This window comes from Carassius gibelio, chromosome B20, assembly GCF_023724105.1.
Source record: "Carassius gibelio isolate Cgi1373 ecotype wild population from Czech Republic chromosome B20, carGib1.2-hapl.c, whole genome shotgun sequence".
Lineage (NCBI taxonomy): Eukaryota > Metazoa > Chordata > Actinopteri > Cypriniformes > Cyprinidae > Carassius > Carassius gibelio.
Window position 1 is genome coordinate 5,472,411 of NC_068415.1, and position 27,334 is coordinate 5,499,744.

Here is a 27,334-nt window from a genome sequence, read left to right on the forward strand (position 1 = left end):
AAAATTATTACTTCATTCTAAATGATTCACAGACAGATTCACTGAAAATAATTAATTCAAACCGATTCCAAGGAATGATCCACCACATCACCACAGAATGGGAGTTTCACTCAACCCAAAAGCAATATCTTGCAGAAGAAATATTTTCAAGAGGGGAAAAAAGAATATTCATTATAGGAATTAAATCACTTTTTTCCAGGACATTTAGGAATTCCCTGGCATTTTAAAAAACCCTGGTTTATATGACCATGTGAACCCTGCACCTGCAATGGATGGATCCACAAAGCTTGCAGAACAGACATTTTCAAGTGCAGATTTCCTTTGAAAAGGAAGAACCGTTTGGCTGGTGCACCAAATTCAAGAAATTATACAACAGTGTACTGTACCACTTTAAAAAGCAGCAAATTCACATAAAAAGCTACCACAAGTCAACACTATCAGAGACTGTTTTTCCTGTAACGGGAAGAGGAAGGCCACACAAAGATATTCAAGCATCCTGCAAAAGTTCATCCATCTTACAAAAAGGGTACGACTGAACAGAGATCATTTGTGCAAAGTATCGACAGGATGCTCAAGGTCGGGAAGACCGAGAATAATAAATCCATACGCCCTCAGTGGCTGCAATAGTGAGGAAAGATAATGGGAATGTTAAGAAATCAGATCAAACTGAAATACTCGGGCTCTATATTAGTAGTTGTTTAATAGTTAATCAATCATGCAGAGCATCTATTACAGCTTTCCACCCAATCCAGGTTCAGAAATGAGTCTCACATCTTGTTCCAGCGACCAAAATTCTTTTGCTTTTCCTTTCCTCCAGGCTGCAGCACTATATCATGCCTGTTATTGGATATATTTACCTGTTAGTCTGGCAGCTGTCACCTGATAAGCAGAGACAAGCAGCAAAGCCACTGAATAATGCATCAAGCTTCAGCGTTCTACATCTTGCCAACAAACAGGCCCTGCGGCCTACTCTCAGCTAGGCCCAACCGAGCCAGAGACACGATTCGAGAGAGTTAATATTCACTCGCCACTTTGTGCATTATTAAAGGTATGTCAAAACCATCTTCCAGTTGGCTGCGAAGAAAAAAAAAAAAAAGACAAGAGACAAGGACTTCCAGGTAACCGTGACTCAGCGGGAACGTCCGTTTCCTCCGCTGACAGTAATGATTCACTGATGTAGCAAAAAGAAGAAAAAAGGACTCTCTTGTGCATTGATATGAAAGAGAAAGCTTGACTGTGTATGTCTCCTCCGCTGAAGCACTTCTCTCTCACTCGCACATGCTGTCATGCATATAAAAAATACTCTCTGGGTCTTCCTTAATGAGTAACATTACATTTTTCCACCTAATTAAAATGAATCTGATTTGAAGGACTAGATTGCACTTGGTTTAAATGAGAGGAAGTGTCAGCACAGAGGGTCGGACATTAGATTTCTTCTGCAGACACTTCACAATTCAAGCAGCAACACTTTCTCCTTTATCCCATCAAGAGTTTGGATCTTTCACCAGGAACACCTGGAAACACTTAGCCTAACAGCTAGGCGAAGTTATTCAGTCTCCTGACCGTTTCCTAAAACGCTCCCAAGACCAGCTTCATGTCATCTGGATAACCGCATATTTAACTAGATAATTGGTAGCCATTGTTTCTTTTCCAGATTAAAGATGAAGGAGGGAATTAAAAAAAGAAAACCACATCGAGCAAGAGAGAAACCAGGCTCTCAAATATGCCAAAGTGTCACGTGTTGGTACAGTACAAGGCAGCAGGAGAACTATTTCATTAACCTCAATCAAAGTGTTTGGGAAATAAAACTGACAAACCATGATAATACATCATAAAGCTTCTGCAACAATAGAAACTATATTGCATGAAATATGCAATAGTCTCTATACGGTGCGTAAGGGCTCAGATTTGAGGAGCAAGAACCTCTGGAAAAGTTGATCAGAGGTGTGACAAACAGCAACAGACAACTGCTGTGGTAACAATTTTTTATTTTATTAATTTTTTTGAGTAGAATCAAGAGACTTCTGTTTAGTACTGCTGAAGAATTAGCAGTCAATGAACCAAAGCATCTGAGAAGTCAAATAGGATCACTGCTGCTGCAGCTGTTGGTATTTCAAGCTCATTTCTAAACCTACACTAAATCTGTAACAATTTCACATTTTCTGCACTACAGGGAAAATCTAAAGATACTTACATTTGTTAAATTGCATTAAACAGAACTGAGGGAGCAACACGTAAAGGAAATGAAAGTATTATTAAATCAGAAAAATAATAAATTTGTACCATTTTATTACGATTTGCTTAAAAAAAAACGATTAGGTACACCTGTTCAATTGCTTGATAACACAAATTGCTAAACACTACATCACATGGCTGCAACTCAATGCATTTAGGCATCTAGATGTGGTGAAGATGGCTTGCAGAAGTTCAAACAGAACATCAGAATGGGAATGAAAGGGGATTTAAGTGACTTGGAACATGGAATGGTTGTTGGTGCCAGACGGGCTGGTCTCTTGGGATTTTCACGTACAACCATCTCTAGGGTTTACATAGAATGGTCAGAAAAGAGAAAATATCCAGTGAGCTGCAGTTGTGTGAACAAAATGCCTCGTTGGTGACAGAGGAGAAATGGGCAGACTGGTTAGAGATTATATAAAGGCAACAGTAACTCAAATGACCACCAAGGTATGCAGAATACCATTTGAACACACCACACGTCGAACCCTGAAGCAGATAGTTAGTGTAGATAGGCCATTACCACCGCAGTGGTAAAAATCTGCCACCGTCACAGCTCTACTGGCTGCTCTATCGCCATTTTTAACAATGAAAAAATACAAATGCAACAGGTGGGAAGTGTTGTGTCTAATTCAATAGAAATCTGCTGAGCTTTCATCTGAATTCTGCATGCACAGATTCAATCTCTTGATCACGGCGTCCAATTACAACATCAAAAACCTGAAATGCATGACATTTGTCATTCCAGAAAACATCTAGTGTTTCGAAGCAGTTTCTGCTACCAACAAAACTGGTTTTAGGAACCAGTGGAACACATTCTTTTACCTCAACACTGGTACTTATCATTAACCCTTGATGATTTGTCATGAGATGTTTAAGTGCCTCATTTGAGCTTAAATAAACATATTTGTGACTCTTCTCCCTGGCAGAGATTTGACTGAGAAACAAATACATAGAAGCAAAGATTTTTTCTTCTTCTCTCAAGTTGAAGTAATGTCTGTGTCTCCTCTCAGGATGAGTAGCAGAGCTCATCCCCTCCTCGTACCAGGCTGAGAAAGGACCTCTGAGGAATGCGCCAACCAGGACCTGACGAAACCTGATGAAACCATGCAGAGACAGCGAGGATGATTCAGCCCCCCGAGAAAACGTGAGACAAACCCTCTGGAATTTAGGAGGGTTAATTTGCACATTGGAAAAGACTTTGATAACAAAAAAATTATTTCGGTACACTACATCACTTCTTGGCTCTTTATGCTGACGTCTTGGAGTGTGACCGTGAGATCATGTTGGCAAACTCTCTAGTTTCGCTGCATTGTGACGGACAAATCCATGCGATTTGACACCACTTGAGCAATGGTAACAAATACAACAGATACGCCTCTTCTGAGAATTCAATGTGCTCTCTTACTGCCCACTTCCTTGTATCGTTGCGGAAAATTGTCACTTTAAGCAAGCGGCTTATTCGTAACCTTTCCTGGTGAGGTTTGCACTGAGAAATGCAATAAAATATTTTACGGTCAAAATAACCTAAATCTCCAAGCTAAAGAGATCAAACATTTCCAACACAAAATATTCAAAGAAAAAGACCCAAACTGACCACACATGGTCAGAGAAAGCAAACCAGTCATGCCTGCTTCAGGTAGAACATCAGAGAGCAAACACCATAATAGGGCATTTCTTCTCTACAGTAGCAAGTTATTGTAGGAGAGAGCTCATACTCCAGATTAAGCAACCCCAGCTGAACCAGTGTGACCTAAAAGCACAACTGGACCGGTCACGACTGGACCGGTCCCGCATGTTACTCTTAAAGGGTCCAGAACTCACAGGCATGTCCTTCCAAACACATGCGACTTACTTTCTTTACAGAACATAACAGAAGATACTTGGGGTTCAAAGAACACTGGACAACATTGTAACATTACAAACCATACATGGCTCTTAATTAAAGGTGCTCAGTTCAATTTCTTTGCATGTTTCAAATTAGTAATAATAACACATTCACACAAAAGATCATGATCCAGCAGTTTTGCCATTCGGCTCTCGTGTCAGTAGGACCACATACCACTTCTTGAGACTCAACAGATCCAACGGCACCAGCTCAGTTTGATAGAAAAGGGCTTAAAGTGGGTCAGAGTGAACAAGAGGAACAATCCCCATGACTAAAGAAGTGTCAAGCATTAGTTGATTTACAGCACAGGCCGCCCATCTCACTGAGGTTATTGGCAATGGCAGGTGGGCATTTTAAAGTCCTGAGATTGAGGGATCGCTTTGTGAAAATGGGTGACTTAAGAGCTAGCAGAAACTATGTTAAACTCAGTATTTTCAAATCTCCAGCTGGAATAACCATTAAGCAAACCCATGAAGCCAAAGCTAAACTCTTTAAATCCAGGCTCATGCTGAGCGCCTACTGTTACAAAAAGCATCTATAATAAGCCTTCGATCTACTTGCATTCTGTTCGTTTAACAGAGATGTGCAAAAACAGCATGAGACCTGCTGCAACAGCCAAAGATGCCTCTCTGAATATGAACATCTATAGCTGCACTGCTTTGAAGGAGAGGAATTTAACTTTAGCAAGTAGATTTTACTATGCAAAGTCAAATCAAAATCTTCTTAATATTAATAAATGCATCCTTGCCGAGCATGCATAAGATAGTTCTTTCAAAAACATTATAGTCTAAATTTCAAACTTAAGTATAAGCTAGTCAACCTAATCAATCAGCCAGAAGAGTCTATCAATAGTCGACTATGACGACCAATCCCAACTATGTAAAAGAGAAAAATAAATAAAACATTTAAAGTCGAGAGACCAGTTTGGACCTTCTGAAGCTGTGCCTGCCATCCTTATAAATGTAAAGTGCCAGCCGGTCTTTTTTTAAAAGCCTTGTCTTGTCTAAATAAATAAATGATAAATAATAATCCTCCTCCCCACCAGCAGCTCGTGTTCACAGGCTGACATTAATGCCCGAGTTTTCATGCGGACGCAGCAAGAGTTTGTAGTGACTGTAATTTTCCTTGTCAGTGTGAACATCCTCTGAGCCCTGATGGCTTTAATTAGTGGAGCAATGCCGGCAGAAGAAGACACCCATGAGACAAGAACACCTGAGACCACCACGAGCCCAGCTGGGCACGTTTTATCGGTGTCCACAAGTGCTTCTGAGGGGAGAAGAGCACAGTCCGGTTCAAACATGGGCGTCAATGAGATTACCAGATTAAAAGCGGTTCTCTATCACAAATTAGGCCGGATTGTTATGTCAAATGCAGACCACATGAACCATACAACAGATGCCTGTTTTCCAAATAGCCTTCAAATGAACCAAACCCTGATGTCAAACCAAAAGTGTGAAAGCAACCCTAAAATGGTTGTTTGCCTTTCCAAACAGCACACATTTCTCCAGTACTGATCTAGTTGACTGTTCATTGGTTTACGGGGATTGAACTTTGTCTTTTACAGATTTGACCACAGTATGATCTCACACAGCTTCTTAGATGATGTAATGCTACGAATGTGCAAGCAACAGGCACTCACTACTGACAAAAATGGAGAAAAGTTGAGAAAAATAGAGGGGGAGGAGGAAGATAAGAAGATGAAAATCTGCACATAGTCACAGAGAAAGCAGTTTTCAGCAGATCTTTCCTTAAACAATGACTAAAAGCAAATGCCATTTGGAATAACATCTCTAACAATGGAATCCATTAGCACCTGGATGTCAAATTTATCTACAAACCAAACTACTGCAAGCTCAGCATTGTAGTTCTCCTATCCTGGTGAAAGCAGTATTGACAGAGTACATCAGGTGAGTTTGATGGCAATCATCTCACATCCACGCTCTAATTGCAAAGTGCCTCTTAAGCCCCTTTCACACTGCACGTCGGACCCGCAATATTCCCGTAACATTGCCTGGTCGCCTTCTGTGTGAAAGCAACCACGCCCCGGAATTGATTACCGAATCGAACCCGGGTCGGGGACATAGTAACATTGCGGTAATCGATCCGGAACGAGCGCTGTGTGAACAAAAGCCAGATCTAATTCGGTATCGAAGTGATGACGCGCGTTATCGCGCAACTTTTTTACCGGCTGTTTTGAAGGAAGATCAACATTCGCGACGAAAACATATGTGCAAACTGTAATGAAGCAGAGATCAGTTAGTTCCTCACTTTCTGCGCTGACACTGAGATCGTTTGCTTGCTTCAGTTAAAGTATAACGTGCCAAGCTTTGTCGACTCGTACATTACACGTCACGCGCTGATGTCACGTGTCGTTACGGGATCTTCAAGGGTTGTGTGTGAAAGCACGCACATATACCGGGTCATCACTGGCAGTGTGAAAGTGCCAAATCTAGCGACCAGGAAACAATTACAGGAACACTTTACCCCTGTATTTGCCGGAATGGCAGTGTGAAAGGGGCTTTAGACATCCAGAACAGTCCAATAGTGTGCTAATTTGAAGTGCTGGGATGAAAACAACGCAATAGCCTGGTAAAACATTAATCCACCTACATAGAGAAGAAAAATAAACCCATCAAGGTGATCACAACAGCCCAAAAAGTTGTAGTTTAACCACCAGCTATGAAAGACTCCTCTCAGAGCTGTAGTGTTGGGTTAATGATCATCAGAGACACTGCCAAACTGGAGCTGCTCAAAAATAACTACAGAAACATTTCAGTTTAAATGATCATTTAGAAAGAAAACTTTACCTTCTTGACCTACAGCATCAAAAATGCCACTTTTAAACATGAAATCTATTAAATTAACACAAAATTGTTGAATAACCAGTAACTGTTATTTACACAAGCAACAGATTTCTGTTTTCTACACAGAACCATGATCACTAGCATTCCTAAACCACCACAAAATGCTGTTAAAAAATTATCTCATGCAATTGTATCCATAAATAAAGACATGCTAAACCATTAGCAAAAAACAAGAACAAAGTGTAAGCTAAAAAATCATGGGCATACCTAGACTTTTGTCTATTAACCTGATTTTGCTCTGCATGTAGACACCTTTACCAATGTCCTGGCAGGTTCAACACATGCATTGGGCATTAACACTAAATAGATTACATGTTAAAAAAATTTTTAGAATCTTATACAAGTCTCTCTCTATTTTTTTTTAAGATGTAAAGTTATAGAACAAGCTGGTTTTCAATAGTTATTGTTCAACAACAGTCCATCTTTGCTCAAGAAAAAGTTAACCCAAGCTTTTCACTTCACAAGACGTTAATTGATGGAACAGGGTCATGTGGTTTACTTGTGAATTATTGCGATGTTTTTAATCAACGGTTAGGAATCTCATTCTAACAGCACCCAATACATCTTGGATGGACTGAGGGAGGATAAATTTAAGCAAAATTTCATTTTTGGGTAAACTATTCTTTTAATAATATAAGCCAAAATAATAATAATAATAATAATAATAATAATAATAATAATCATCATCTACTGTAATAATCTACCGGCAATAAACCTACCGTATAAGATATAGCCTACATGAAATGTGAAATGAATCGATAGTTGGTCAATTTCCTAATTTTTACGTTTCTTAAAAGTTAACATTTATAAAAACTTTCCCTTAGTCATATACATATAATCTATACCAGCAAGGAAACAAGCCCAAACCGGCTGGATCATAACGCACTCTACATTCATATGCCTTAAATAGAACAGGTGATAGAAAAAAAAAAAAAGCTCTGACGACCAAACTGATAAGCAAAGCTGTGAGAAAAGATAGATTTAAAACCAAGAGAAGATGATGAATCATGGAATTATGTTCGCTCTCCACCTCCCTGGTTAATAACGGGGTGAGGCTGAGTTCATTTGTTAATCATCTGCACAAATGCACAAAGCAATGAGACGACTCGGCCGGGTCAGCCTGCGGGTCAGGATATGAGCGCCGTACAGGAACAACATCAAGGTCTCTCTCTCTCTCCAAGTAGTATTTGCTTTCCCTAGAGCAATTCGGTGAGGTCCTAGCCAGAAGGTGCATTTGTGTGAATCACTGTGGATTGAGATGCCAGGACTCCTGCCTGAAGGTCATTAAAATTAAGCTTTTCACTTATCTTTTATATGTGCACAAGAACAAAAGTATCAAGTCAATGAACGAGACTTACGCAAAACCAAAAGTAACAAACTTTTAAGTAAGAAAAAACATTTTTCTGTACCTCTATATAGTGAGGTATAATATATAATAAAGTGAAAAACAACCGTACTAACTACACTGAACAGTTATTGTTAAATATCGTAATATTTCTAATATGGAGCACCAGAGTTTTTTGCTGCTGCCAGGCCACAAGCTCTGAATCAATGCATCAGGAGCCGCAGGGACGTGTTCTTGCTGTCATCCCTGTAACCCAGGTCAACTAATGACTCCTTAATTCAGCACTTCCTGCACGACAAGCCAAAGTGCTCAGCAGGACGAGAGAGGGGAAAAAAATAGTGAAAGGATATACTGAAGGAATGAGAGGCTGTTCTTCACTGGCGAGACTCGACTATGAAAAAGACATTAATGGACTTTTGCAAGGTTTTTGTGCTGATATATTGCAGCTTATTTGCTGAAATAACATGTACGTCACCAGAGGTTTAGCTGAGGCAGATGCTCTGTAGAACTGAGCCAGACCGAGGCAAGATGGAGACCACAAGGGCCCGAGCTTGCGAAGGAGAGGACGTGTCTGCAGACTGCAGTGGGTCAGCTCTGGGGATGAAAGGAGCATGCTTCTGCTGACAAAAAACAGCCATGAATCCCCCCAAAAGTTGAGGTTAGCTTAGGGCATTTACTGACAGAAAAATAGGTGTAGGACTGGGTGTATTAAAAAAAAAAAAAACTTTGACTTTTTCCTGAAACAACAAAATACACAACAGTCAGATTTATAAATAAATGACAATTGTCAGCAGTTCCTTTTTAGGGAATCAAAAACAAAATCAAAGCTAGAAACTTCATATCTGAAAAATACCTCAAAGAATTGGAATCAGAATTCAAATCAAACCGAATCATTGAATCAAACTGACAATCTGTGAATGGAAATCAAATAGTATAGAAGGTGTACTTAAATTCATCTAAATACCTTTAAAACGTATTAATTTTCACTACAATCTGGTGCAACAAGTCAAACAGAAGTCAAAAGTGACCAACAGAATGGTTTGTTGTGGTCATGGCTGATCGGCGAAATCTTGAATGAGATGGTTGAACCAATTTAGACACGATAAGACTCTCAATCTATTTAAGGGTCTTATCTTAAAGTGGTGCTGATCTCCTGCTGGGCCTGCAGTTCTGATGAAATTCCAGTTATCACTTAAAGATTAGCATAACATCTGCCACCTCTCTCTCAGAGAGCTCTGCTATCAGTTAACCGAGACAGTTTGTGAACTACACGAACCAGAAGTTCTCTCTGTAACAGCTTGGATTTCTGCGGTCTAATAAAGCAGAGATAAATCTGTCAGACCCCGAGACTTTTCCAACCACGCCTCACAACAGAGCCAGATTTACAGGTCTCCGGATCTCCTCATAACCAAAAAACATCTTCTCGGACATGATGACAACGTCTAGTCCTACTTCACGAGGTTCATCCGGGGCAGACGTGGTTGACTGCCCTAGACAGCTGGTGTGGTCCATCTGATGGACCACAGTGGACTTTTAAAAGAACATAAACACATATATGAAGTCTCCACATGGTTCGGCAGCAAAAAAAGGAGAGCTCTGCCCTTCTTCCTTCAACATCCTGACAAATGAAGCACAGCTCTGACAGATATTCACAAGGGGAAGAGCCAGCCCATTTGCTGAGAGACCATTAACCACAGCAGCTTGTAATGCCATTAGCTCAGTGTGCTTTGTTAAACAGACAGACATCCTCGTCCAGGTCATATAAGACGGATTCACAGCTGTGTTGGACCGCTGCCCCTGAGATGATTTGGCAAAAACAGCAAAAGACAGACAACAGGTTTCAGCTGAGTACTTAAGATATCAACATAATGATTCCCAGATATTATCAAACATCACTACCACAGTGCAAAACTGAATGCCTTTACCCAAAATCTCTTATTTCATAAAATAAACAGTATACATCAAAATTGTTATTTAAACAAAACAAAAAAATTACCTTCAAATGTGAGAAAATTTATAAAATACTATTAAAAAATAACAGATGGTTCTGACTTGTGTTTTTCCAAATGTCATGCACAAAGAAATGAAACAAATGAAACTGGTTCAATTTTAATTGTATGCTGATTTTTAAGAACCTATCAAGATACTTGGTTAAAATCACAGTGACTGACAATGGAAATGTCAGGTAGTTACGCAGAAAGCCCAACATTACTTGACCTGACAGGTCTCTCTAGAGCAAAAATGTCAACAATTATTAAACCGTTTTAAAGAAACTTTTTTGAGACACTTGTCTTAAACCTGATGACAGCGTTTCCGATAAAGAGCCTGTTTCACATCAGTGTCCGTAATGAATTCCAGATGCAAGCTGTCATCTCTCATGGACTCATGTCCTTCGTCTCACACCCGCCCCTCTGATTATTGAAGGCGTTAGTGCTCAGCAGGAGTAGCGCAGCGGAACCAAAGCATCTTTCAAAGTAAATATTTGATGATGGTGATCATCGCATGACTACGTACTGACTGACAACTGTGTAAAATTATATCAGAAACTTCCTGTAAACACACAAACCACAACCTTTTAATAACACATGAATCACCAGAAAGCACAGAACAGGACACAATTTGAATATCTTACTCCTTGTTTTAAAATATACATGTAAGGGTGTGCAATATGATGATTTTTTAATCATGGATGATAAAAATGTCTCCACAATCTGCTTTTGAAGAAATATCACAGTATCACGCTACAGCACCACATTCATTCACATCAGTGATAACTCAGCGGTACAGTTACTCTCACAGGACACTGCACTTACTCGCAGTTACAAAAGTACATTATTTGTGTGCGTTTTAAAGCCTTGCCAGTTGAACATTTAATTCAAGTTTATTCATGTCACGAAGCATGCACGCACCTAAAAACCCTGTCAAACATTCCTGATTAAGTTACTGGATTAAGTTATCTTTTGTACTAATATGGTCAAAACACACAAGGTTTACATATAGACTCAGTTGGTTATGTCTAAAATGAAAGTAAATAGTTAAAGGGACCGTATTAAACATGCTTCCGACTGTCATTAAAGGGATAGTTGACCCTAAAATAACATTTCTGTCATTATTTACTCACATGTTGTCCCAAACCTGTATTAATTCTTTCTTGTGCTAAACACGAAAGATATTTTGAAAATGTAGGTAACCAAACATTTGCTGGTCCACATTGAATTTGATAGTAGAGTATTGAATAACCTAAGTTGTGGACCAGCAACTGTTTGGTTTTCCATGTTCTTCAAAATACCATTTATGTTCAACAGAAGACAGAAACTCATTCAGGTTTAAAACAAATTTTGACTGAGCGAATGATCGTAAAAAAATGTAATACTTTATTTTTGGGTGAATTATTCTTTTAAATGTTAATAAAACCAAAAAATCACTCAATAGGCTTGAATGAAAAACTTTAAGAACTTGAAAGGCTTTGTCTTTATAATATAGAAATTTGTTTGGCTGTAATGCTATTGCAAAATAGAAAAACCAACATGACAAAGAATCGTGATAAAATCGTGAATCATGATATGATATTTTTGCCATATTATCCACCCCTATATACATGCATCTGTCATTCAATAACACAATGTCCGCCCTTTAATTTTCAGTCTGCATTGGTGAAGTAATTACCATATGTAATTGAGCAGGTAGGCATTATTTATCACCTAAACAACTGCAGTGTCACAAATCAAAGATGACCAATACTTAACCGCGATGACAGGTGCAATAATAAATGGGAAGACCAAGGTTAGGCCATGACAGTACAGTAGCAGCATTGTAACCGGAGCGATCACGAGGGTGCCGCACCATTTACGGTCTCCTGAGCTGGAGTAATTTACACCAGTCCTGAAATCTTCCCACAAGGCCACTGAGCCTGATGAAAACTGCCCCTTCAGCTCAAACTGGCAGTAAATTGAGGGGAGGAAATAGTTCCGGGCAGTTAAATAAAATCCAGCAGTTAAGTGGCAGAAGATTTAAATGCCCGACCGATCACAGAATGGGAGTTTTTCCCCCCTTGACACTTGCGATTCAGACATGAGTCATGAGAGGGAACAAGCTTCCCTCCCATAAAATCCTGTTGAAGACATACCATAGCATTAAAGCTGAAAAAATTAAAAACACCAACCTGTGGTGTGACAGGACAAGGGATAATCAGACAAGAAAATTACACAGTCCAGAATACGGTCAACGTGAAATCATGGGTGTTACGTCACGTAAACACAGCCATAAAACAAGGTGTAGCTGTCTAGGTGGTTCTTGTAAAGGTCACATATAAATCTATTTCAATGTCTTTTTAAATCAAAATATCATCTAGAAATAAACTACATGTAATCATATGAACAACCAGTCAGTACGTCAATCTAATTAAAGGTTCAGAAGCTTTAAATACACAAAACTTGCTTTGTTTTGAGACGGAAATCACTTTAAAGTAAAGATAACTTGCAGTTCAGTAAATGAGTCAGATTCAGTGACTGCTTTGGTGGATTCAGTGTGTTAATTCAGTCAAGGACTCATCAGAATGATTCCAGTTTGACTCTTTTTGAAGATTCATTAAAAGATAAAATTGTAATCCTCAGCAATAGAGATTTTAACCAACCCTTAAAGATTATGTGGCGCTGAAGACTTAGCATCATCAGCTTTGCATCACAGGAATAGAAGATATTTTAAGTTACACTCAAATGGAAATGCGTTATCTTAAACTATAATATTGCACAGCTGTTTTACTTTATTTTTGATCCATGAATGCATTAAAGATTTAATTAAGAAACTCGAATATGAATGTTTTAACTAATAGTGATAGCAATGCAAGCCTTAGCAAGCACTAAAACGCATTTAGATGTCCCACCGAAATTCACCCCCAAATACCAACTAGAGAGGCCTGTGCCAAAGAAAGTTGCCTTTTATCTAAATGGTGCACAGAGAGAATAGCTGGGCCTGACAGAAACCACTGATTGTTTTTCACAAGACACCATTCAGCTCTGTCTAACAGTCTAAGCAAGTGACAGCCAACTGGGACAAACACTCTCTATCCTAACTGTATAGGCAACCAGGCACAAAACGTGCTTTCTAAACCGAGCTTCACTGGTGGAATACATCACAGTCTCAGGGTGGTAAAAAAATAAATGCTGTTCTTCTGAACTTTCTGTTCCTCAAAGAATCCTATAGAATTCTACCACTGTTTTTAACACTGATAAGAATAAGAAGTGCTACCAAATCAGCATATTAGAATGATATCAAAAGGATTGTGTGACACTGAAGACTCAAGTTATGATGCTGAATATTCAGAAAATTCAATTTCAAAATATATAAAAAAAAAAGAAAACGGTCATTTTAAATTGTAATAATATTTCACAATATTACAGCTAAATAAAAGGTATTTTTAATTCAAATAAATGCATATTGTGAAAGCATAAGACTTATTAGTCAGACATTTTTTACAAGAGTGCATGTGTCATCAACTTGTTCAACTTGTGACAAACACACACACACACACACACACACCAAGGCCTCTAAATTATGTAACAGCACAGAGTCCAATTACATCTGCTTTGAGCAGACTTGTACATTAATGGGAAAACTAACAATTTATTTAATTATTAATCATTAGTCATTAGATAAATGATTAGTTTTCCCATCCCCTCAAATTCATATTTTCATTCCGAAGCCTTGTTTAAGCAACATTAACACGCAGTACGAGACTTAACAGTGAACTTTGCAAAGAGGTGTAACTCTAGCTGCGTTTAAAACTTTCATTATTTCACACACTGGCACGATGAGCTACTCGTACAGTAAATGGACATGATGACTAGAGAGGGGAATTGAACCCACACACCGAGGGTGTGCCTGCCGTTCACTTTAAATAGTTTATAAACAAACACCACTCTTCATAAATGCATGTCAACAGCAAAACCGATCTGACACCTCCTTCCCTGCTTGTCCGTGGAAGCCAGACTTCTCATCCCATATGGAAGTGATTTTTTCGAGCAGGATTTCCCCCAAGTTTCACGCCAAGTGCTACGCCACCCATCAGAACCAGACAGCGTACAGAGGCCCATCAGATACCGAGCCGTCCGAAAGCCAATCACATCGCCACACCAACGGCTACCACCACCCACCAACCCAGTCCGCAAAACCACCCAGACGGCCCGCAAACCTCGTCTGTCCCTGCATCTGTCGCCCGAGACAGCACCCACGTCATGCTTTTAACATCCATACGTGTGATTTCAGATTGGGCAGAGCAGGTTTCATAAACAGAAACAGATGAAGTGAAGACATCTGTGCAGGGAGGAGCTGCCTTTCATGTCAAAAGACGTACTATGGGGCCGAAATCCCTGTCTAGTTCAATAAACATCTGAGGGGCGGTGTTGTGCTTGGAAACTCTCTCCTGCAGAGGTCATCTCACATACATGCATTGTCTACTTGTTACAATATTATTGCTCTCTGTAGGTAATGTCCCAACCACCCCCACGGGGCCCTAGTGGGGTGGAGAGCTACAACGGAAAGGCCCGGACAACTGCCAAAGAAAGCACTTTCTCCGCTCAGGTACAGTCGTTACAATGCTGAGAAAAAGACATGCAAATTCAGGCTGGATTAAGACTTAAAAAAAAATGTAATGGACTAAAACACAAGACTGTTTATAGTAGGGCTGCATGATATATCATTTCAGCATCAATATCATGATGTGCACATCCAAAAAAGTAACAGCGAAAGATGTGCAACGTTTAGAATACTGATCATTATATTTATTTATCCTTATTTTCCTTGATATGTCACGCTGCCCCACGCAGCAAAAGTCAGAGACTGTCTACACTGGACACGACAAAGCAACCATCGCAAATCTGTTTTTTGAACTTCGCGTCAGCACGTCATAAAAAGAAAGTGGGATTCACTGTTGGGTATGTTGATCCGTACCACATTCAGTGTAGACAGTGCTGAGCCGTCTAATGTATTTTGTCATGTCGCGCAACGCCACTCGCTCTGTGAGAGCCACATAAAGGTAAACAATTGAGAAATATAATGGATAGTATATTGGTTCACAGCAGTTTAATATTCCCGAGGCTTTCTGGTTCACCCAAAATCACTTTTGTAGCGTTTACACTTTTTATTTATTTTTATTTTATTCAATGAAGAATATGCAGCGTTATTTTACATTTAACTATTCAATTTCAGTTCCTGGATACTGTTAAGACTTACCTGAAAAATATAAAGCACTGTTTATTTAATTTCTTTTATTTCATACATGTTTGTCATTGGTTTATTTTCTATGCTGATTTAATTGCCTACAAAATCACCCCGATTAAGGCTAGGCAAATAATCAAATGCGATTTTCATGCATATCTCGTCAATAAAGTCGGTTCTGTGATTAGTAGTAAATCTCCAGCACGTAAATGCTGCTCCATCTGACAGCACATGCTAGAGATTTACTACTTATCACAGAACTGGCTTTACTGATGAGATGCACATGAAAATTGCATGTGATTTTTTTTTTTTATGGCAATATTGCAGAAAAAAAAATATCACAATGTGAGTTTTTTCCAATATCATGCAGCCCTAGTTTATTGGCCTTATGGTGGTCTCCATACACTATATACATATATTAAACCACTCTAAACATCCACAATGTTATGAAACCATGACAGTTAAAACAAAAGGAGGGCAACAAATTATTTTTCTTGCTACTTGTTATTGCTAATTGTTATTGCTAAGTTTTTACACTTTTTTTAAATGTTACAAGTTAACACACTTAAATTACTAAAAAAAAAAAAAAAAAAAAAGTCAAAAGGATTTCATTAAAATGAAAAACATGTTCTTTAGTCTTAAGTTTAGAAATCCAAACAACATTTCAGCATTTGCTACGACCTGAGCTGCTCTGAGATAATGAAAACACAGGATCATGATCTGCTCATGTGTAACACAACACACTGCCACGCTTTGCTCTGAAATGCACAGAACATGCATTTAATTCAGTAGCAGCCATATCAACGATGGTTTTATTTCGAATAATAGTCCAGGCCTACAAAAAAATTTTCACTGGAAACACAAAATGTTTTTCTCACTGAGATCCTGAAAGCATTTAAAAGCCAAATGAGGCTATTTGGGAAACAGAACATCCTCTCGGAGTGCTTTGGTTCTTCTGGGCTAGTCTGAACCATCAGTCATTAGGCGTTTCCTGGGCTGTGATTTAGCAGAGCACTTTCAGACAGCGAGTAGCTGATAGGGCCGTCCCTGTTCTCTGTCCCATGAGAGCAGGAGGCCTTTCTGCTGTGGTTGAACTCTCATTCCAGTGTTATCTTAAGGCCCGCACACACACTCACAGGATGGCTGTGCTTATCTCCTCTGTCCAACACAAACAGAGAGCTGACGCTGTGGTCATTTTCCCTCAACCCTTCTCAGCAGCAGAGCTGGGCACCCATAATTCAGCAGAGATTACAAGTGCTGAGGTCTAAGCATGTTTTTTTTTCTCATATGCATGGCCACACTAAATCGGTAGAGGTTTTTCTGCACTCATTCTGAGAAAAATCCTGTAGAATGCCATGAAAGGAATTTAAATATGATAAAGTAATTAAACATAACACTATGGTCTTATTCTTAGCTAAAAGTATTCTCAAAATAGGCACTATATTTACAATTTATTACATAAAAAACAAACATGTATTTATTATACAATTTATTACATATTTAATAAAATTATACAAACAAATACTAGACAAAATAGTGAGTAGGGCCTATATATCATTAAATACATCCATCTGCTGCTGAATGAGGCTGGAGAATCGGCTATGAGATTTGCACAAAGAATATTTTCAATGCAACATGGATTACAACAACAGTGACATCACCCAGCACAATACGGCCTGATTGAGCTTTATTTCACTATTTTGCACTCAAAACAGCGCTAATGTAATGGTGCAGCCACTATGCTGTACCATGAACCTTTCGACAAGCTGTAATGATGTCACAGCCACACATTCTATGATGCAACATTCCTCAGTCCAACCAAATGTAAAGAACTATGGACAGGAACACTACAACTCACAGTTTCCAAGATAATATACATTCACAATCATATGGGGAGCGTGAATGGACCCACACAATGGATAGTGAATGCACACCCGGTTTCGACAGAGTGAGGATGTTTAAACCTAATGAGTCTGACCACACAGAAAATAAAACAGGCCCTGAGTGTCACTGAACGAACTGAAAGCGTGGAACATTCCAGAACAATGAAAAGGGGCCAATGTGTGCCTCAAACATGGAATTTCCACTTGCTTAGTTTTCCTTTATTATGTGAAAAAAAAAGGTTTATTCCCATCGACCTACTTATATGACATTATAACTAATCTCTCCAACATTAATTTTTACTTTAATTATATTTGGATTAAATTTTAATCGGTATAAAAATCTCTCCATCAAGGACATGACAGCACAGTGAGCACACAATATTACAAAACCATATACTGAAATATAGCTTATGGTCACTCAAAGAAAATTATGGTATTTGAATCATTGAATATAAGAAAAAATATCTAATTTTTAAATATTTATACAAATTTTAGCTTCATTTTATGAAACTAAAATGTTTTGTATACAATATCATCATACTTTTTATACTAGATAGTATTATTTTTACACTAAAAAGGGTTTTTACATAAGCAAATTTTTATTTATAAAAGTGAAGGAAAAATATAGTTACATGATATTACCAATACACTACTGTGCCATGGCACCACCAAAGTACTTTCTGTAACTGTTCTGTAACAAAAACAGGCCTCAAGAACCATCCAGAGCACTTGGACAAGACGTTCCAGTATGCTCGCCAACTGAAAGAGAGAGTTTCTCACTCATGGGAGGACACACGCATAGTGTAACAACAAATGATACATTCCAGACTGTGCAACACGCCGCAAAATATTTGACTAAGCTTTGAGGAACATTTGCACTTTAGAAATAGACTTTAAGAGGGTGTGATAGGTCAGATTTCTTACCACTAAGCACTCAAAACAATACCATCAGAGTGTCCCTCACATGATTTGAGAAATATTCTGCAACAAAAATCTGATATTAGATGCTCAAATTAAGCGCAAGTATATTCATGGAGTCAGGGGAATAGAAACAGAATTAACTCTAATAAACACACAAAAAAAACTCCTGTGTGTTTTTGTAAATTAATGAGAAAGCACGTTGGAAAGAACAGCGCTAACAGATAAGTCAGCGGCTCTGAAAAGCCGTCTGATCCTGTGAGGTCACCTGTGTATGACTACACACACAAGGACAACGGGACTGCGCACAAAGGGTGTTTGTTGGAGGGAACGATGGCCAATCAGGTCAGCCCTGGAGCAGCCACTGACTGACCATCGGGGCCTCCCGGGAGATTAATAGAGACTGACAGGCCAAGACTAGGGTTGGGATCAGACCTCCCATTCACAGGACATCCATCGAATCTAACGACAGCCATTCAGCACCGTGACAATAAGGCGTTTGTGTGCACAGACTGCAGAACCACCTCACAAAAACAACAGGATCAAAGTCACTGAGAGGATGAAGGAAATCTAGGTGCCTTGATCTTCGAATATGTGGTTGGGTGATGCATTTTATGCCTCGATGCAACAAATGCCATAAAAAAAAAAAACATCTACTTGGTAGTCCATTTTATATCCAAAAGACAAAAAAAGTTCAAGTCTTTGGCTACATCCACATGAAACTACCACACTAAAAATGGAGAAGAAGACTTGGACTATTCGCAAAAACCTTGTGCACGGTATACAAACAAACATGGATGGAACAATACATTTATTAATCAGTGTTAATGTTAGTTAAAAAAAAGACAACCGTTCAGTGTTTGTTCATGTTTTTGTTGCTGTTATGTGACGTAGCGGTGTCTGACCAGGGCCGAGGCATGGGCAGATGACATAACTTCAGAAAATATTTAAACGTGATTACTGTCGGTAATCATTTATTAATCAAATATCAAACCAGCTGCATAGAATTGACATCAAATGTGATCCTTTGTTGACAGCCTCTCATGCTGAACTTGCACAACAGGGCTGATGATCTGTTTTCTGCCTCTAGCTGGGAAATGAAATCCTTTCCTGCAGAAGGGAGGGTGAAGCACATGTATGTGTGAGTGGAATGTAGTCACAGTACGAGGAGGAAAAGCATGAGAGTGGAATACAATGATTCCGACAGGAACCCCACCCTCTGCACCACGTGAGGCCACTTGTTATGATTCGAGATGCAGCCTTTGCACAGGAGCTCAGTCAACGGCTGCAGGTTGAGAGGAAAACACCAGCCGCAGTCTCAGCAAAACCTGAACATCTGCGTCACTGTCGTTTCTGCAGGAAATCACAGAGATCCATAAACCCCGATTTCTTCATAAAAAGATTTTGAATAATAAATGAAAGCCAAATGACTCTGGAACAGATCAGAACTCCAAGAAGATTTAGGCAATTGTTAAATGATGATATTTTAAAGACCTTGTGAAATCAAAATCTTGTAGCTTTTAGTCCATGTCTCTTCTCTTTGAGCATATTCGACATGCTAGTGAACACCTAAAAGTTGGCAAAATTAAGGATTAATTCAGCCAAATAGAACAAAACATTAAGAACACATAGCATAAAGGCCATTGGAAATTTGAAACAAAAACGCTTTGCCCCGCTTTTCCTGCTTTAACAGGAAACACATCAACACTGTGCCTGAACCATTTCATGGGAGTTTTTAAATTGATGGAGAACATTTAAGACAACAATAAAAAGCAAAGGTATTCTTAATGAACCCAAAAGTGCATTATAAACTTTAAAATTACTGGATTTTTAAATTACTGCTAAAGGAAACCTCGTGAGTTTTGTACATATGCCACTACAGTGCAAACTGCAGTACATTCCCCAAAAAGAAAAGGAAATGCAGGCTCAGACTGTGCACGTATAAAGGCACCAAAATCACCATGGAGATGATTTCCCAGAGAGCCACACGCTGTTGAGGTGACAAGCCTCATAATTTCTAACACAACATTTTTAGACCCATAAAATGTTGCATTTTCTTAGCTTGTGCACCTCATTAAACACAAAAACCTGACTCTCTGATGCCCTGAGAAATCAGAATTAATGTTCATATAATGCAGTATGTGATTATAATCCACCAGAAAACACTGTGTACTAATGCAGTGCTTGTTCTGCAAAGAGGTCACGCAGTATAAAATGACACAAGATGATGGTTTGTACACAAGAACACTAATGCTTTCAAACGCTACATAGCAAAAAAAAAAAAAAAAAAAAAACAGCAACAACAAAAAAACCATATGTAAACATGCAGAGACACTATCAATGACATAATATCAGATCTAAAGCTCTACAGAGTAGTGTTGTCACAACAACTTCAATACGATACCAGACTAAATAATCGGAATACTACTACTTAACTGATACCACGACAAAAACTAAAAAGAACAGTCAAAGTAACTGAATAATAAATCACCCACATGGAAATTATATTTGGTTATTTTATTTAATGAATTTTTTTTTAAAAATCTCTCACTTGACTAGCGCTAGATGATTATCATTGACCTCAAGGTGCCCCATCAAACTCAAATTATGAAAAAGTTAATGTGTAACAAAACAAAACTAACACTTCACAATAACATTATATTAATAATCTTGTACTAATACCTAAATTAAATATAACTTTTATATGAACTAATGAGGAGTTAAGGCATGAAGCAATCAAGAACTGACCTTAACCACAACATGAGTCATATGAATTAATGTGTGAATAACGACTGACTACACGTTCGTTAGTTAATGCATTAATTAACACTTTGGGGTCAGTTTTTCACATTTATTGTTTATTTGATCTTTTTTGTTAAAGGGGTCATATGAGAATGCTAAAAATAACATTATGTTGTGTATTTGGTGTAATGCATTGTATTTATTTAACATTTACCATTCAAAAAAAACACATTATTGTCCACATATCGTACGTTATTGTTTGTCCTCTCTGCATCACCTTTCTAAAATGCACTGATTTTTACAAATCTGATCGTTCTGAAAAGTGAGGTGTGTTCTGACTGGCCAGATATCCAGTGAGTTGTGACTGGCTGAATACCTCAAGCATGTTACATTAAAGTTATCATTTACTTGCATTTCATATAGGGTTTACATTTTAATTTTAATATATATATATATATATATATATATATATATATATATATATATATATATATATATATATATATATATATATATATGACATGCAGTTGCATCAAACAATGGTATAATATAAACATCATTCAATGTAAATTGTGATAATCGTGATTAATAATTGCAATCACAATTTTGTACAGTACAATAATTGTGCAGCCCAAACTGTAAGTACATATAAATATAGTACTTTTTAAATAAAGTGAAACTGAATCTCTCTTTGGGTTTGAGACTTTAACCTTTGCATCTTTACTTTATGGATCTTATATATGCACGAACAGCTTGTAACACTCCAATGACAAAGGAAAACTTGAAATCGCATCATATGACCCCTTTTATAATAAGAGCACAGATCCAAGTAACAAACAATCAAACCATGCAACACTACCATTAACAAGTGCAAATGACCACTACACATTGAGTTAAATTGTTTGCTTCAACCATGAGAAAGCAAAAGAGAAAGCCTGCACACTCAAATATTTTCCCATGTCCCAAGTGACACTGAACTGTCACCTGCTGGGAACAGGCCAATCAGGTTAAGCAAAGATACTACCATGGGAAAACCTGATTTGATTACTATTTCACGTCACCTTTATCTTGTGCTATGCATTCTTAGTAAAAACTGCAGGCTTACTCTCTGAAGGTATACACTTTGGGACACTTTTCCAGTTTTTAAGCACACAAAAGACAACAGTAAACCTTCCAGTAAAGCCTTTCGGCAGCTCAAACAGTAGAGCATGGTGCTACTAACAATTCCCAAGTCATTGGTTCGATTGCCAGCTGATGAACAACGCAAGTCACTTTGGATAAAAGCATCTGCCAAATGCATAAATGTACACTGATTATTATGTTTAACTGCCTAATAATCACATGTAGAATATTTCATCATTTTCTGCTTTCAGATGCACTTATAACTAAATTATTCACCACTTACCACTAACATAACCTGCATTTGTAACAAATTATGAATGTTACCAGTTTTATTAGTATTTTACATAAACTTTTATTTTAATGATGCCTAAAATTAAAAGTGTTCTGGAATCAGAAACCCAGAAGCACAATCTAGTGCGTCACAATTATATCTAAACATAGTGTGAAACCTAATATTAAAAAACAAAAGCATAAATATACATTTAAAATGTCAGCCAAACCAATTATAGATTTATCCCTAGCAACAAGACCACTTCACAATCTTTTCTATGTCCTTTCAGCCATGCAAACTCTTGCCAAAGTAGACTTCACAGAGTCAGGCTTAGCCAGTGTGAGACTCATGGGAATGGAATCACAAGACGTCACCAGGGTGGGGACAGTCAGGGCCCATGAAACTGTTTTTGGTGGACAAGATAAAGATGCATATGATTTTCTTAAAAACACAGATTTGAAAGGTGAAAAGCTTGGTTTTTGCATTTGCAATCAAATTCATTTCAACACACTAATGAGTTCAAACAATTGCCTGATGCACCCTGCTCAAGTAATCTTATGAAATATCGATTTTTAAGACGTTATCTTGTATCTTTTTAATAACTGTACAAAAAGCAATGTTTCATTCTCATTTAATCACTTAATATGTGCTTTATCAGAAGTGAATTACAATGAGTAACTTTGCAAGCAATTTATCCCAAACAGAGAGAGCTAAAGGCAGCATGTCGACTTCATGAGGACTATGCACACATATTCTAACATGAAAAGTTGTGTAAAACAGGAAGACGCCACATTGCAGATACAGCATGCAAAACAATCCCTACTTCAATCCCAGAAACCCAAGCTGATAAATTATGCATGCAATAAATTACTAAGCTAGTTAAACACACTTGCTTATTTATTTAATGTATAACAAGGCACTTTTTATATCTGCCCTGGATCTCCAAATATGATCTGTAAACACACTGCAATCCCCAATGACTGTAATATTAAAGCTGACAATGAAAGCGCAGCATGAGACCATCTATGCACTACTTCACAGGATAGAGCTACAAAACTGATCTTTACATATAAACTGATCGAAATTCCCGACCAAATACAGGCAATAACAATCCTTCTCTTTAAATCTTAGAATATCCATATGGACAAGCTTACATGTTAGCATTACAAAATGCATCTTTTTATGAACACATCTAGCCATTGCTAATTTAAAGGAATAGTACACTGGAAGAAGCAATATTATAGATAGAGGACTCATTAGCTCAAAGTTAAAAACATCTTAAGATGAATTATGTTTTACTACAAACATACACTTTTTCACTTCACCAGATGTAATTTGATGAATTGGAGAGTTGTGGATTATTGTGATGTTTTTATCAGCTGTTTGGGGTCTCATTCTGACAGCACCCATTCACTGTAGAGGATCCAGTGGGTGAGCAAGTGATGTAATGTTACATTTAATTTATCTTTACTCATTAGATGGCTTGAGGATTTGAAAATTTGCTGATAATTTGCTATTTTGGGCAAATTATTCTTTTAATATATATTATGGCGTTATAACCGACAGACTCATAATCAGTCTTTAAATGGCTGGTCAACTGATATACTGGTCAACTGATATACTCCATCATTTGTGTCTCCAAATATAAAGCACCCTTCAATGCCATTACACCACTGTGCATTCAACAGTAAATAGTAGCGGTTCACAGGTAAAGTAAAACCTACTAATAATTTAATGGATTGTTTACATTAATGACTCCTTACATAATAGCGATTCATTCTCAAGTGAGAAATACAAAGCATTTTAGACAGCCCAAGTCACAGCCAAAACATTACAATCTAATGACTACAATAAAAATCTAAAATCAATTCTGCACACTGGTTATTAGAAGAAGAATAATAATCAGTAATGGATGTATGTATATATATATATGTATATATGTATGTATGTATGTATGTATGTATGTATGTATAATATCAGTAGATTTCTAGTTATTATACACTGAATGTGCCAGTGAATAAAATGTGACAATAGAAGCAGGCTTGCAAATCTGTTGGAGGACGAGACGATTACGTCATAATCTGTTCTACAACACTGCTGCTGATCTTAGGAGTTTGTGCTCTTAAAGCGGGATCTCATTGAAGTTATGTTAATGCATTGTCCACTTCTTCCTAATTACACTCTACAGACCAAAACAAACCTAATCTAGGCTTTTATTGTGTCGCATCAGCAGGTGCCCCAGAGGCTCAATATCACTTATGCATGAATTATTAAGGGCCAAGGAATATTCTCAGAGTCTATGGGGTTTCCGGTAAATCAGCAGGGAAGACCCCCGACTTGATGCTTTACCCCCAGCCCCCTTCATTCAATGCATTCATGCACTGCCCGCCTAAAAACACTAATTCCCGATCAAATCTGGCGTGCAATCCAATGCATCTGCTAATACCAAAGCATATGCATGCAACACCAATGCACGTTAAACACCCCATTTATCCCGCTATTGTTAGCTAGATGTATCTAAAACATGCTTTGCAAAAATGGCAAAATAATGCACTGCGGACTGACAACATGCATGACGCTTGCGATTTAAATATCTGAAAACGTACACAGTGCAAATAAACGCACAGCCACCGGTGCATTTCAGGTTAACGTTACATCACTTATATGACCAGTTTCTGTTGACCTTTAATTGGCATCCTAACCTAACAAACCATGTTTATTACATCCATCTCTAAAATCATCCAGCACTATTATGCAGCTGGTCAGATCTAATCTGACAGCTTTGCATGCAGCTCTGTGCTACAAAAAGCAGGCACCGATTTTAGCCCTGTAAATGACCGGATGGTGCATGGTAAGAAACGTTAAAACGAATTGTTTCGAACAGCAACAGGGACTCAGACAAAAGTGTCCGCATTTTTTTTTCATCCTAAACTATTTATGCTCCAACATAGCCGTATCCCCATTAACTGGCTCTGAATGCATTAGATAAGTCACAACAAATCTACCGTCGTGATTTAGCCGTTCCAGAGCCACTTGTACGTTACAAAAAGAGAATCTATGACAGATCATGCCCACGTTTCTTTACTATGGTAAACTCGCGTGCTGGGGGGAATGAAGCTCGCGGCGCGGCCTGCGCTCGCTAGCGGCTCCGCGGACTCACCTCGGTCGGTTGACTGATCTCGAACAGGTCGAGCCGGTTGGCGTTCCAGTGGTTGATGATGTCGGCGAGTTTCCGCCGCTCCTCCTCTCGGCTCCCCGACATTCTCAAATCCCGACTAAATCTAGAAACAATCCGCCTTTCTCCTCGCTGGTTCGGTTTTATCCAGTCAAACGGGCTTCTTATCCCACGACCTGAAATAAAAGTAAATCTGTTACACCCCGAATCTGGGCTTTCAAATGCGGTTTCTGTGGTGAGCGTCGCTCTTTCCCGCAGTCGCCGGTTAACGCACCTTCGCTCTATTGTCGACCGCTTGTACTGTTTCCGCGTTCCCGTATCTGGTTTGCCTTATCGCTCTCCGTGCACGCTCCCTGTGGCAAAGCGGTGCGCGCGCCCCCTATACTCCAGACGAAATTCACGAGGGACGCTGACGGGAACGCGCACGGGAACAAATGTTTTATTAAATGTAAGATTCATACATCATCTGAAAGCTGAATAAATAAGCTTTCCTTTGTGTATGGTTTGTTAGGACAATATATGGCCGAGTTACAACTACCTAGGCCTTTTTGAATATCTGAGGGTGCAAAAAAATCAAAATACTGAGAAAATCCCCTTTAAAGATGTCCAAATTAAGTTCCCTGCAATGCATATTACTAATCAAAAATTAAGTTTTGATATATTTACAGTAGAAAATTTACAAAATATCTTCATGGAACATGATCTTTACTTAATATCCTAATGATTTTTGGTATCAAAAAAAAAATCGATCATTTAGACCCATGCAATGTATCGTTGGCTATTGCTACAAACAAAACCATGTGACTTATGACTGGTTTTGTGGTCCAGGGTCTCAAAAAAATGAAAGAAATATATCATGCCAGACATTTGCTGCTCCATTTAAGATACTTTTGTGTACACGTATGTCGGACGATAAAATTAGGCTATATAATATATTTTTTTTTTTGATGCAATAAAAGATTTCAAAATGTGATTTATTTGGCAGCCAATAAGAGAGCACTGACCAGTTGCAGATGTAATATTTATTTTCAACAATTCAATAATAAGAAGTTAATTGTGGTATATATTACATTGTATTAATTTAGCAAAATTGTGTAAAAGAAAATATTACCTATAAAGCCACAGAAGAACTGTTGTGCATCTCCTAACAAGCAGCACTGCAGATCGTTCTGTATGACATCAAGTAGAGCCATGATGTCAAAGAAGTCTTGCTGTTTTGTTTTTGTGTTAAAGTGTTGCTGTTGTAAAGTTATACAGCTTCCGTGGTGTTGCTGGGTTTTAAATAAGGTTTGAATTTTAGTTTTATCTTAGTCTGTATTTACAGCAATTTCACTGTTCATTCAGTTCAAATGTGGATGAATAGCTACACATCGATGTATGCACACACTGTCAGAGCTGTGTGAGATCACTACCATTCTGCTTTTTGAGGGTGGGTAGGGGTGTTACTTTTTTTGTCACCACATTTGTTTCATTTCTGTAGTTTTTAAAATTCTAAAAGCTCTTTACCCCACAGATACTACAAGCTAGTCAGTGTATTCAGTAGGCAAAATTTATTAATTTGCTTCAGAGGCATAAGGTATTGCAAACATTACATATAGCACGAATATAACACAGTAAAAAAAGGAAAAAAGTTTGTTGGCATAATAAGCAACATTTAATTTTGGTCCTTACTTTTA

General features: G+C 38.2%; 1 protein-coding gene across 26 annotated transcripts in view; it reads right to left on the reverse strand.

Annotated features, from left to right (window-relative positions):
* LOC127983763 (afadin) overlaps window positions 1-26,085 on the reverse strand; it is a 103,733-nt gene extending 77,648 nt beyond the window's left edge. For 16 of the 26 annotated variants that reach the window (XM_052586057.1, XM_052586055.1, XM_052586058.1 and 13 more), the window contains exon 1: window positions 25,644-25,968. In XM_052586057.1, the coding sequence (XP_052442017.1) occupies window positions 25,644-25,745 (102 nt within the window). In that variant the 5' untranslated portion in view covers window positions 25,746-25,968. Of the gene's footprint in view, window positions 1-25,643 lie in introns of all 26 variants that reach the window. The other 10 variants (XM_052586052.1, XM_052586047.1, XM_052586046.1 and 7 more) reach the window with 3 other exon arrangements.
* Window positions 26,086-27,334: the final 1,249 nt, after the last annotated feature.